The 14147-nt window shown below is 41.8% G+C and overlaps 1 protein-coding gene across 2 annotated transcripts; it reads right to left on the reverse strand.

Moving 5' to 3' along the window:
- Window positions 1-271: 271 nt before the first annotated feature.
- Window positions 272-11781, reverse strand: MAPK1IP1L (mitogen-activated protein kinase 1 interacting protein 1 like). Of its 2 annotated transcripts, XM_060096183.1 has the most exons (5): window positions 11608-11781; window positions 9417-9459; window positions 3053-3074; window positions 1663-2370; window positions 272-662 (listed from the first exon to the last, which is right to left on the reverse strand). In XM_060096183.1, exons 3-5 carry the CDS (start codon window positions 3068-3070, stop codon window positions 651-653), a joined length of 738 nt encoding a protein of 245 aa, XP_059952166.1. In that variant the 5' UTR covers window positions 3071-3074; window positions 9417-9459; window positions 11608-11781; the 3' UTR covers window positions 272-650. The 2 variants fall into 2 exon arrangements, with proteins under 2 accessions (XP_059952166.1, XP_059952165.1); XM_060096182.1 differs by lacking the exon at window positions 9417-9459 and having other exon boundaries at window positions 11608-11780.
- Window positions 11782-14147: the final 2366 nt, after the last annotated feature.

Below are 14147 nucleotides of genomic sequence, written 5' to 3' on the forward strand. Positions count from 1 at the left end.
TGCATTAAAAAGAAAACAGTTTCCATAAAGGGCAGATTTTAGAGCTGTATGACCCATATGGCTAAAAATACATCAGGTGGAACTCAAAATGAAGTAAAGTTTTTACTAAAAGCTCAAGGATAAAAATGAACTCAACATCTGACAATAATTACCAACAATTTTAAAATGTATATCCAAAAGATAACCTCAGAAGGACCAGGTTTATTTATCCTATAGATAGAGCAGCTCAAAATGTTGAGAGGCATCATTTGTTTAAATTATGACAATGTGATTGTTTTCAAAGTGTGTTTATTTAGGGGAAAAAGTGATAATATAAGTATTTAGTTTCATAATTTAAACAAATCGAAAATTTGTTTTAAACAAATTGTATCAAAGAGCTATTCAATATACTTAATTACTTTAACTTTCCATAAAAACCGAATAAAAATCACATTTGAATGATTTACTTTTACATTTTTATCTGATTGTTTCCATCAGATGTACTATACATCCAAGCACAAGAGGCAGATATCTTCTGAGAGGTGCAAGAGTTGTTCTTTCATGAATGCCCTCTAAGAATAGTGAAACAGCAATTTTTATATATGCATTCAAGTGCATATATATATATGTACTTCAAAAAGCAATGCGTCATCTCTTCATCCATTGTTAACTTAATGGTAAGACTGCAATAGAAAAAAGAAAAAGTAAACTTCTAGATTTTGTAAATGGAGTTGATTAACTCCTTGCTGTGGCTTAAAATAAACTTATTGCTTAATAAAGCCAAACAGCTAATCATCTCACTTATTCTGGCATACAATTTACAAAAATAATTTTTTAATACAATATATATAGAGCAAAAAGTTACACTAATGAAAAGAAGTTTTAGGGGCACTTTATTAAGGTATTTCTCCTTTACAATTGAGGTGGATGTTTGATTAATCTGGTTGGAGATCTGATTAGTACTTTTTTGTTAAGAATAGATTTTTTCGCCCCTATGGAGCATCTGACTTGGCTCAGTTCATGGGGAAACAGGGTGCTTTTCTATTTGGTCATACGCCCAAGAAAGGGTCCTCGACTAAGATGTCAACCCTACTCCAGCTTGGCTGACAGTAAAGCACACAGCATTACATATAATTGGCAATGCAGAGATTGGTATAATCTTGAAATCAGTACTGTTAAGGAGCTAACAAAACCTTGGCTGAGAAACACTATGGACAGTTGCATGAAAGATGGGCAACGTTACACATTCACTGCCCTGGATTCTCTAAAAATCTACCTCTATATCTAGCCAGACTGGCAGAGATTACTTTTAGTGAACTTGTGCTTTGGTGTGATGCTATAAAACAGTACTGAGAAATGTTAAAAAAAAAAAAAAAATCCAACGAAACACATCTTTGAGTTTACCTCAAGGATGCTGTTGAGGACACTGCTTACTACATTACAAAGTCTTTGGGGATATTTGGGGAATTTTTCTACTTTTAGTACCAGGAATATTGTTTTCATCCTTTTAAATGCTTTACCTAAGTTTACCTGAAGTTTGAAAGTTACTCTTTTTTAATATACACACACCTTTTTAAAAAAAGGTTTAAAAGCTTTCTAATCTTCCATCCGAAACTGGAGACAATCTTTCAGTTGTGCTTATGGGACTATTACTGCATGTTAAATAACAAATTAAACACTCACATGGGGGCCACCGGGCATCGGTGGAGCACCGGAAGGTCCTGAAGGCACTTGAAAAGGATTACTGGGACTGGGATAGAGTCCTGGTGTGGGATATGATCCTGCAGGGGCAGGATATGGCGCTGGCGGTCCCCAGGCTCCTGGTGGAACAGTGCCCCATGGAACAGGTGGTGCAGCCCCTGGTGCTTGGGGAGGAGGAGGAGCGGGATATGGCCCTGGAGATGGATATGGCATATTAGGGGTAGGATACTGCCCTCCCATTCCTGGTGCCCAAGGTCCAGAAGACATGGATCCCCATGGACCTAAAGGACCAGCTGCAGCTGGATCTGTGGGCGCACCATAGGGTCTCGGAAGCTCTGGAAAGGGCATATTTGGTGTAGGATATGGCCCTGTGGGGCCAGGGCCTGGCACAGTTGGGGCTGGATAAGGACCACCAGGTGGGGGGCATGATGGTCCAGAAGGAGGAAAGGGTGCAGGGGGTCCTGGAGGTGGTCCGGTGGGAGGCACAGAGGGATACATTCCTGTTGGTGCTGGTCCAAAAGGCACAGTGGAGGGTGTTGCACTTGGTGGGAGTCCAGATGGCACAGAAGGTGGAGCACTTGGGTTATTCCAAGGGTTGGAACCTGGCCAGCCTTGAGGAGGTTGGCCGGGTTTTGTATTGCTCACAGCAGAGGTTTTGGCAGGGGAGTGTTCAGGTAGCGCATCTGCCAACTGGAATACAAAACAGGCGTGTCTTATTGACCTTATTCAGGGACAAGCGATGCCAAACATTACAAACCCATAAAGGATAGTAAGCTATAGGCTCAGGGATTCTTCAAAAGCCAAGCTGTTCAGTTTTTTAAAAAACAACTCATTTAATACAAAATTTAGGAGTTACCTCGAATAGCAGCTTTACAATGCAAATTCCTCAGAGAAGCTCAAGTTTTCTAAATACAAGTGATTAACAAAGTGTGATCTCGATCCTAGCTTTACCTCAAGTAAGTTACATACCCTCTCTGAGCTTCAGTTTCCTCATTTTCAAAACAACAGTTTAGGGTTAACCTGAGGCCTAAATGAGATAACTCATTTAATGCACTTAACACAGTGCCTGGTATGTAATTTTCAATAAATGCTGGCTATTATTAACACTATCAGGTTAAAAGAGAACAGAAGTAACCCTTTAAGAAATTTTCTACTTAAGGATTCATAAAGAAATAAATACAACAGAATGCATTTTCAAACATAGCTCAGTAAATTAAGGCAAATCATCTATCAAAATCACATGCTAAAAAAACAAAAACCAAGAATCACAAAAAGCATCTCTTTTACATTGGAAGACTCAGGGCCCACAGTTAGGACCATGTCTTTTTTCTAAGAGCCAAAAAACTTATGAAGAGTAAATGCATCAACTTACCGAAAATTCATCAGACATTTTCCTAAAAACAAAACCAAACAAAAAAAAAAAAAAAAAAAAAAAAAAAGAAAGAAGGAATATTTCAAAACCAGTGTTTAATTTCTTATATATTCTTTAAGGAACTATGCATACACTATTTTTACTTAAATGGAATCTTAATCATTTATATAATGATCTTCTTTATACAGGAAAAATTTCCATAATAGTTCATACACCTCTGTAAACTTCATCCCTTTTTACTGGCTGCACATCATATAAAAGTGATCCATAATTTAGTTTACAGTCTCAAGTTGGTGGCGGTTTAGACTGTTCAGTTTGAATTGTTTTAAACAATGACACAGTGAACATCTTTAAACACCTATCTTTTCGAGTCTATCACCAGGAGAAAGTACAGAAGTGAAATACATAGTCAACAGGTAAAGTCATCTAAGATCCATCTCAAAAAGTCCATGCCAGTTTACACTCTACCTTTTTAAAACTCCTCTTCACCACTGGATGTTATTAAATTTATAAATCATTTTCCATTATAATAGGTTAAAAATTGGCATCTTGTTTTAACTTACATTTCTTTAATTAAGTGGAAAATAGAGCATCATTTAAATTTAATACCATATTTAGACTTCTTTTTCTGCGAATAAGCTCATGCCCTTGGACCACTTTTATCCATTTTTCTAATTGAAGTATAATTAACTTTCAATAAAATGCACGGATCAGTGTTCAGGTAAACAAGCTCTGACGGTTGCATATGCCCCTGTAACCATCCAAGACAGAACATTTCCTTCACTCCATAGGTTTACTCGTGCCACATTCCAATCAATTCCCCTTTGCCACTCAGCAATCACTTTCTTAGTTTTCGCTTGTTCCTTGACTTCATATAAATAGAATAACACAGTATGGACTCTATTTTGCCTTTGATCATTTTACTACTTAGTAGTACATCTTTTTTTTAATGCTTTGTAAGACATTAAGGAAATTAGATGTCTGTCATATGAGACAGAAAAATTCACCTATGGGGCTTCCCTGGTGGCACAGTGGTTGAGAGTCCGCCTGCCGATGCAGGGGACATGGGTTTGTGCCCCGGTCCGGGAAGATCCCACATGCCGCGGAGCGGCTGGGCCCGTGAGCCATGGTCGCTGAGCCTGCGCGTCCGGAGCCTGTGCTCCGCAACGGGAGAGGCCACAGCGGTGAGAGGCCTGCGTACCGCAAAAAAAAAAAAAAAAAAAAAATCACCTATGCTTTCTAATAGTACTTCTATGGTTTAACTTGTTTAAAACCTTTCTGTTCTTTCAAACAACAATTACTGAATAATCTATCTTATTTCAACAGACTTGACAAGCTACCTTTAAAAAAAATTTATTTATTATTTATTTATTTTTATTTTTGGCTGCATTGGGTCTTTGTTGCTGCGCACAGGCTTTTCTCTAGTTGCGGCAAGCGGGAGCTTCTCCTGTTGTGGAGCACGGGCTCCAGAGCGCAGGCTCAGTAGTTGTGGCGCACAGGCTTAGTTGCTCCGCAGCATGTGGGATCTTCCCGGACCAGGGCTCGAACCCATTTGACAAGCTACCTTTAATACATTCTACAGTTGCTATTGACAACAAACACTGAATATATATACATACATACACACATATATGTAAATATATCATGGAACAGGCACCATGCTAAGTGCTTTAGGTGTATAACCTCGTTTAATAGATGCAGATTCTATTACCACTCCCAGTGTATAGCTGGAGGAAAGGAAGCTTAGCAAGTTACCTCGTTTAAAGTCAGAGCTAGTGACAAGCAGAGAAGAGATTCAAATCCAGGTATCGTCTGACTGCAGAGCCAAGGCTCTTTTTTTAAAAATATATATATATTTAAAATAAATTTATTTATTTTATTTATTTATTTTTGGCTGTGTTGGGTCTTCATTGCTGTGCATGGGCTTTCTCTAGTCGTGGGGAGCAGGGGCTACTCTTCTTGGAGGTGTGTGGGCTTCTTATTGCGGTAGCTTCTGTTGTTGCAGAGCACAGGCTCTAGGCGCGCAGGCTCAGTAGTTGTGGTGCACGGGCTTGGTTGCTCCACACCATGTGGGATCTTCCTGGACCAGGGCTCAAACCTGTGTCCCCTGCATTGGCAGGCAGATTTTTTTTAAAAAATAAATAAATTTATTTATTTATGTATTTTTGGCTGCATTGGGTCTTCCTTGCTGCGCACAGGGTTTTCTCTAGTTGTGGCGAGCGGGGGCTACTCTTCATTGCGGTGCACCGGCTTCTCATTGTGATGGCTTCTCTTGTTGTGGAGCACGGGCTCTAGGCGCGTGGGCTTCAGTAGTTGTGGCGCTCGGGCTTAGTTGCTCTGTTGCATGTGGAATCTTCCCGGACCAGGGCTCGAACCCCTGTCTCCTGCATTGGCAGGCGGATTCTTAACCACTGCGCCACCAGGGAAGCCCCCAGAGCCAAGACTCTTAACCACCAAGTCATAGAGCCTCCATCATTTCCCAAAGGTATTGTGAACTCTATTCTTTCCTACTGATCCACACTATAACATCTCATCTATCAGGGCAGTTTTAAATTTTAAACAAATTTTATGACCTACTATTACTATTTATTTCAGATTTTCCTGAATATTTTCATGCTTATTTTTTTCTAGATCATTTTGTAAAAAAACAAAACAAACAAACAAAACCCAACAACACAACAAATAAACACATTAAATTTACAGATTAATTTAGGGGACATTTCATTCATTTAAAGTATAAAATATTCTCATTCAAGAACAAGGTATGTCTTTCTAGTTCCCATCACTGTCATTTATTATCACTCAGTTTTTTAAAAAAAATAAATTTATTTATTTTATTTTTGGCTGTGTTGGGTCTTCATTGCTGCGTGCAGGCTTTCTCTAGTTGCTGGTAGTGGGGGCTACTCTTCTTTGCGGTGCGTGGGCTTCTTATTGCGGTGGCTTCTCTTGTTGCGGAGCACGGGCTCTAGGCATGCAGGCTTCAGGAGTTGTGGCACATGGGCTCAGTAGTTGTGGCTCATGGGCTCTAGAGCGCAGGCTCAGTAGTTGCGGCGCGCAGGCTCAGTAGTTGCGGCACACAGGCTTTGTTGCTCCGTGGCACGTGGGATCTTCCCGGACCAGGGCTCATACCCGTGTCCCCTGCATTAGCAGGTGATTCCCAACCACTGTGCCACCAGGGAAGTCCCCACTCAGTAGTTTTTAAAAATCAAGACTCCTACACATTTTTTGAGTTAGATTTCTAAATGGTAAACGTTTTCTTGTGGTTGTAAATTGGTTCTTCCATTATATATTCTAATTGGTTGTTCATATATGGGAAAGCCTTTCAAATTTTAGTGTATTACTTTTGTAAGCTGTGACATTATTGAATTATTTTATCCTGAAAGTCTCTCAGTTGACTCTCTGGAATCTGCAGATAAAGAATTATGCCATTAGCAAAAAATAATTTTACCTTCTCTTTGTAGTATTTACACCTCTTTTCTCTTTTGCCTAAGCTAGGACTTAAACAACAATGAAATATTAAATAAGATAGTGTGAGCACAGTAGTCTTCTTCTCAACTCTCCTGGCAATACTTCTAATGTTTATATATGACTCATTTTTAGTTTTGAGATTTAAAAAAAAATTACAGTAAGGAAGTTTCTATCTATGCCTATTTTGCTAGACTTATTTATTCCTATTTTGCTAGTTAAAAATAAAAAACCCGGGCCTCCCTGGTGGCGCAAGTGGTTGAGAGTCCGCCTGCCGATGCAGGGGATACGGGTTCGTGCCCCGGTCTGGGAGGATCCCATATGCCGCGGAGTGGCTGGGCCCGTGAGCCATGGCCGCTGAGCCTGCGCGTCCGGAGCCTGCGCGTCCGGAGCCTGCGCTCCGCAACGGGGGAGGCCACAACAGTGAGAGGCCCGCATACCACAAAAAAAAAAAAAAAAAAAAAAAAAAAAAAAAAAAATAAAAAACCCAACACTGAATTTCTTCAGATGATTTTTTTTGGCATCTAATGAGTTGATCTTGCAGTTCTTCTCCTTTGTCCCATCAATACACAATATAGTTACATATATATTGCTTAATATTGAGCCATCCTTGCATTTACAGTTTTATTATTTATGATTTGGTTATCATGAGGAATGATAAAGGAAATGAACAGGAAGCCTACTGCTGCAACTGCTATAACCCTGCTCTTAATTCGTAATATTAAAAAACACATCATGAATGTATAGCAATACAATTATCTAGTCATTCCCATGTTAAGGTTTGTTTTATACTAAAATGTCACATCACACAATAGTAAATTCTTAGGACTAAAGTTTATCCATGCACAACAAGTTTAAAGTTTACCTAAGACTAACATTCTTTTCAAACAGGGTGAGCCTTTTCGAAACAGAAAATAGTTCTGTATCAAAGTTCACACTAATTCTGGAGCAGAAAACCTAACCAACTAAGCAACTCATTGAATTTCACATGGTCTTACAGTTTGGGTTTTCAAAATTACTCATCTCCCTCTTAGTTTGTGAAAAACTATGGTTAATTAATCATAGCATTACATTAAAATATTGTATTCCATTAGTTAATAATATCAAACTGATTCACAACTCTGGCTTTCAAAAGTTTAAATTCAAAATCAAATCCTGGAAGATAGAGGAAATAATAAAGCCCCGACCAAAGGGATTAGAAATAAGTCACTTCCTGTTCTACAGAACTGCATAGTAAAGTGACCTGCTCTCCATACCTAGAATAAACAGTGTTCATATTAATTGGAAACATTCCAATTTATTATTTGGAGAATACTTTCATCATAAAAAGGTTAAAAAATAGAGTTGGACATCACTATTCCAATATGAGAAGAGTTGCAGAATGTAAAAAAAAAACAAACCACGAAAACCCCTAGGTTTTCTTATTTCTTTTTTTTGGCTGTGCCACATGGCTTGTGGAATCTTAGCTCCCACACCAGGGATTGAACCTGGGGCCCCAGCAATGAAAGTGCCAAGTCCTAACCAATGGACCGCCAGGGGATTCTCCAAACCCTAGATTTTCTAAAAAACGATTCTCAAACATATGGATTATGCTAATTAAGATGAGGCCAATGCAACCTTGAACTAGGGGAAAAAAAGTGTAAAATCAAGGAAGATTTAAATTTTTCTTTTCAGAATAATCTAAAGCTATCACTTCCAAACTTTCTGTTACTACTTTATGGCAGTACACATTATGTGAAGAATAATCACTGTATTTTTATTTTTTTAAATTTTTGGCTGTGTTGGGTCTTCGTTGCTGCGTGTGGGCTTTCTCTAGTTGTGGCAAGCAGGGGCTACTCTTCATTGAGGTGCACGGGCTTCTCATTGCGGTGGCTTCTCTTGCTGCGGACGATGGGCTCTAGGCGCGTGGGCTTTAGTATTTGTGGCACGAGGGCTCAGTAGTTGTGGCTCGCAAGCTCTAGAGCGCAGGCTCAGTAGTTGTGGCGCACGGGTTTAGTTGCTCCGCGGCATGTGGGATCTTCCCAGACCAGGGCTTGAACGCATGTCCCCTGCATTGGCAGGCGGATTCTAAACCACTGTGCCACCAGGGAAGCCCAATCATTGTATTTTCTGAGGAGCAATTTTAAAACAAGAGTACAAAATTTCTTTCAACATGCACTAGAAAAGTAAAACATTTCTGTAAGCGTATGGCCTTTAGAGTAAAAATGGTAATTCCATCATGGGGAGGTTTAAAAAAGTTGAACTCCATAAATTACTAGTGACTATTGGAAAAGGAATATTTCAATAGGCCATCAAATTGTAGTGGAGTCATAAACAGTATGGGACTACACAGTTATGAAACATGGACACCAATCCTTTTGTCTGCATCTTTTGACAAAGGCAAACTTTTTAACCAGAGACCACCTTCCCATCAGCAAAACAGTTATAATTTCCGACTACTTCACAGATAAGTAAAATATTTAATAATCTACAGTTATAAACAAGTAACATTTATTAAGAGTCACTAAGGGAAATCAGGATTTTTGCATGGTTTTGTTTAGTATGGAGAGAGGATACGGTAGTGGTAATATATTGTACTGAAAATATAAATTTTGAATAAACGTATAGGATAAACTAGTATTGGCGTTTATCAGATACACTCTAATTTACATTTGGGCAACTCAAGAAATTGGGGATCTGCAAGTTTTTGAACATTTTAAATTACTTAGAAACATGTAATTAAAAAAAATTTTTTCCCCCACAACCTCATGTCAGCTGTATTTTCTACATTCAGATACTTATTGGAACATAAGTGCCAGGTACTGCATTGGGCCTTGGGGAAATGAATAGTATTGCGTGGAATAAACGCTTAAAGGCGTTCACAGTATGGCGGAGAACTACCATTTAAACAGTAGGTTACCTGGGGTAAGCGCAGGGCTCTATGGGAGCACCTCGAAAAGCTCCTATAGGAATCAAGGAAAGGAGTATCAGACAAGGAGTCCCGAGGAGTGGTGCCTTTGCAGTCTGGGAGAATGAGGTGAAGAGCTGCGATAGGCCCTAGGGAAAGGAGCAGTTTGTGCAAAAGCTGAGAGGGGGACAAGAGATCTGTGGGAAGTGTAAGCCAGCGGTGCCCAACCTTTTCGGCACCAGGGGCCGGTTTCACGGAAAACAAATTTTCCACGGAAGCGGGGGTGGGGGGAGGGGGATGGCTCAGGCGGTAATGCGAGCGATGGGGAGCGGCTGATGAAGCCTCGCTCACCGCAGCTCACCTTCTGCAGTGCGGCCCGGTTCCTAACTGGCCACGGACGTGCGGGTCCGTACGGGCCCGTGGCCTGGCGGTTGGGGACCCCTGGTGTAAGCAGTTCAGATTGGTTAGAATGTAGAAAATGGAGGAATATGAAAGCCTTAGCAGACAGTCTCTAGACCAAGGTTTGAATGTCTCTGAGTCAGCTTACCTGAATGAACCTGTTACTTCAACTATAAAGAATGGGCCAGTAACAGGAGAGACTAAATGGGACTGGTAAATCAAGTGCCTATAATAAAAGTGCCCGGAAAACAGACACATGATCTTGTCTTCCTCTGTGTATGGGCATATTGTTTATGGTTACAAAGAGTGAACACCAATAGTATGACAGACTACGTAACGCTGCCCTTCACTGGCTGGCTCTGCACACGCTGAGCTGTGCAAACCCCAGAGGTGAAAGCAGACAGGAGTAGCATCCACTTCATAGATTTGCTGTGAGACTTACATAATAAACAACTCTCTTGGTCACTGTCTGGCACATAGCAAAAACTCAACAAATGTTAGCTTTTACAAACTGCTACGATAGGTCCACAAACCTTTATCTACAGTTCTCAGTTCAGAAACCTCTAAAAATGAAAGAAATGCTCCCAGGTTTGGCATAAAACTTACTTGGTGGCAAAACCTGACCTGAGGCTATTTTACAGTTTCCATTAATTCTCCCCTATTCGCGGCACAAATATTACTGTTGGATTAGGGGATGCTGCCCCGACTCTGCTAGTGTGATCTCTCATCTTTGCACCTTATTGTCTTTCTAAAATCTAAAGATAAAATCCGAAGATTTCTCAATTCCAAAACACACTGGTCCCAAGGATTTCGGTTAAGGGGTTGTCTCTGGGTCTCCGTTCCTCCTGGAGAGAGGAAAAGGACATTCTAGTACACACAGCTCAAGTTTCTGAGACAAACTAGTTTTGAATAGGAGGTTCAAGACACCAGTAGCAAGAAAAATGTCTGTTCTCCCTGCCCAAAGAACACTCCTAAACAAAGAACTTCTGAAAGATTTCTGAAGGCTACCTTCCCCTGTAATGAGGCCCATACAACCACCACGTGTACGAGTGTGTATTTCTTTAGTAGCAATGCTATAAAAAAATTTTTTTTCAGTCAGGTGAGTACGGTTCGATGCTTCAACATTAGAATCCTCATTTATTAAAAGCACTACTCTTGGTTTTCAGAAGAAAACGGTCCAAAGCCACCAAGCGCTCCTAAATCCTACAAAAAGGGAGTATTACAGAACTCAACACTTCCCATCGTTTCTGTCATGGGTATTCATCTAAGGTATCTGCTAGCAACTCCTCTAGAAAATAATGACCAAAACGTCACAATGAGAAAAATCTTAAACTAGCGTCACAGACTCCACCAAGAATCTGTTTAGGCCTCCCTCTCCCTTTCATTGGAAATTACTGAGTGGGGGAGGGGGCCAGGGCCAAGGGGCGGGAGGCCGGCAGCCCTAAAGGGCCAAACGAACAAAAGGAGTCCGGGATCAACCGGAGCGAACCGGCCTCCGAGCGGGTCGCGCCTGCCCGGGAAGGGGTGGGGGAGGGGCCAGGCCGCTCCCCGCCCCGCCCCCAGCCAGGCCTGACGTCACGCGCGGAGAAACCCATCGGGCGCGACGTCACCCGCCTCCGACGCCTTCTCCTTGGGGGGCGAGAGAGCCGACATCCCGCAGCCGGGAGGAAGACGACGGGGAGAAACCCTTAGCCCCCGGCCCCCAAAGAGGCGACTCAGGCATCTCCGTTACTGCGCCCGCGTCCCGCTTGGGCGTGCTCCTTTGCTCCCCTCCACGACCCCGCCAGCACCGAGGCAGCCTCACCCGGCAAGATCCGAACCCGCAGCAAGGTCTAGAAGCGGCGATGGGTCCGAGGGAACTGAGCGCTGAAGAACTGAGCGCAGCCCGACCGACGGCAGCGGCGACGGAGACTGGGGCGGCAGCAGCACCAGCAGAGCGCGGCTCCTCCTGGCGCCGGAACAGGAAGCGCCGAGCTTCGAGCGCGCTGCCCCCGCCCGCGCTCCGCCTCTCCTCTGGTCGGCCGGGCCCGGCCGCGCGCGCGCCCCCTACAGGGCCCGGGTGGCACTGCGGCCCGCCCGGCCCCGGCGGCGCGGCTGTTCCTTGCGCTCGCTCCCGGGCGGCTGTTTTCTCTCGGTGGGCGGGAGGAAAACGCCCCGATGTTCCGGAGTTCTGAGCAGTCTGGAGGAAACGCCAGTGGCCGGTGGCGTTCTGGGCAGCCTGGCGGAAATTGTTAACTTGTCTCCTGAAGAGAAGGTTGAAGTCAGGTTCTGGATTCCCTACGCTTGCGGTCTTTAGAGCCAGGCCTCGAAGCTGGCTAGGTGTGAATGCAGCCTAACCCCGGGACACGGATCCGTTGGCCAAAATTGGAGAGCTAAAAGCAATACAGGAAGGGGAAGACGTTTGCAAATGGCTTGACAAATCGATATTAACTAAAGGAACGGATGTCTTTGCAGATTTTTTTCTGATCAGTATTTCTTCTCCCACAGTTCAGTTTTGAATAAACCTTTACCTACCTACTGTCAGGCCCAAAAGATGATGGATTGACACATGGCCCCAGCCGTCAGGGAACGTGCTAGCTACTAATGAAGATGTCATAATTACGTGGTGTACAAAATATACACACATAACATACATATATTTTAATGTAAAAATTAAAAGTATGCAATATTCTTACAACATTTTACTTCATTGTTTTCATTTGCTGTTAGTGGATCGGTGGGTGGACATTTTACTATAAACTTCTTAAACGAAGACTTGTTTGGGTTTACTCCACAGCACACACAATTCTCATTCTGAAAAATGAGCAACAGAGAAACTTCAAATACCTAAGCCTGGGGAAGACATGTTTTTGGTTAGGGGCAGTGGTCTATGGAAAATACCACTAGTGTGAACTACCTACCCTGCCCTAATGGGAGGCAGTGAATCAGCAGTGCCTTGTGGCACGGGAAGCAGTGCCATAGGAAGCCTGAAGCAACAGTAAGTCAGCAAAATAGTGCTATATTTAAGTTTTTGATATTTTGCTCATCATAGGGCTTTTTTTTGCATTAATTCTGATTTTTAAATGTTGCACAAAAAGTTTTCATTACTGAGTTTATGGTCAAAAAAAATTTGTGCCCACGTTGAGTGTCTCACTCTACTCCTGGTCACGTGCATTAGAGTGACCACCAACCTCCAGCTTTTCCCATGTTCCCAGTCAATAACCAAGCATGGCGGGAGTTCTAGAGGTAGGCCATTCCTGTCCCATGTAGGCTCCTACAGGTAACCTGTTGGGAACTACATCCTCGCCTAGCATTTTTAGAACTACACTGCCCACCCTACCCAATGCTTCCTTCAGTTTCTTTCACAGATGTCAGACCTGCAGTTTGGTATGATTTCCCCACCTTCTCCTGCTCTCTTCCCCTTTATTCTTTTTGTGTGTGTGTTTATGTGTGTGGAAGCCCAGAGTCTTAACCACTGGACCACCAGGGAAGTCCCATTCTCCTTTATTCTTCATAGGTGTCCATCCCCCTCCAATATATCTCTTGCACATTTAATCACATCTTGACATGTTTCTGGAAGACCCAAAATGACACAAAAAACAAAGGAAAATGTGTAATACAGATTTTAAAATTTCTCATATATAAGTTGAATGTGCCAGGTAACATACAGTACAATGTTTTTAAAACTACAAAGCCTTTGGATTTTATATATGAAGTTTTAATTAATAAGAAACGAAAATTTATTCAGATCAATTTATTTGAACTCACATCCAAGAAACATTCAACTTCAGGATTAGAAATAAAAATGGGAACACTCTACTTCTTTTTGGGTAAGGGGTGGATACAAGCCTGATAAGAGTACTAATAGCTTTGTGAAGTTACTACTTAAACTCTGTATATTCAAGTATATATCGAGTGCGTACTTGGTTTATACAGAATTTATCCAAGTCTAGCAAAGTCAGCATAATTTAAGTAAATCTCCTTGAGTTTTACACTCTCAAGTCTGAAAGCTTAGATTTGATTATAACCATGGCAAAAGTGATTATCTTTACTTCCTGCAAATGTAATCAACTTTTAAAATAACTTAGGCAAACATCAATTTCACACAAACCTTATTAAGGGTAGGAGGAAATTGCAACTGTTCATCTAATTGCAGAGTCTAAACCATAAATTCAAATGTACCATTATCTTTATTGTCAAATCAAGTCAAGAAAGCCTATTACAGGCTAAAAGAAGTGAATGTGAATCTGCAGGGTCCACTAAGGGAATACGTTGAAAACCTATCATCACATTAGTACTTAACAGCTGTACAGAAATTATTTTCAAGTATGCTTCAAGGGTCACCTCTTAACTGAAGAATTAACC

Source organism: Mesoplodon densirostris, chromosome 4 (genome assembly GCF_025265405.1).
Source record: "Mesoplodon densirostris isolate mMesDen1 chromosome 4, mMesDen1 primary haplotype, whole genome shotgun sequence".
Lineage (NCBI taxonomy): Eukaryota > Metazoa > Chordata > Mammalia > Artiodactyla > Ziphiidae > Mesoplodon > Mesoplodon densirostris.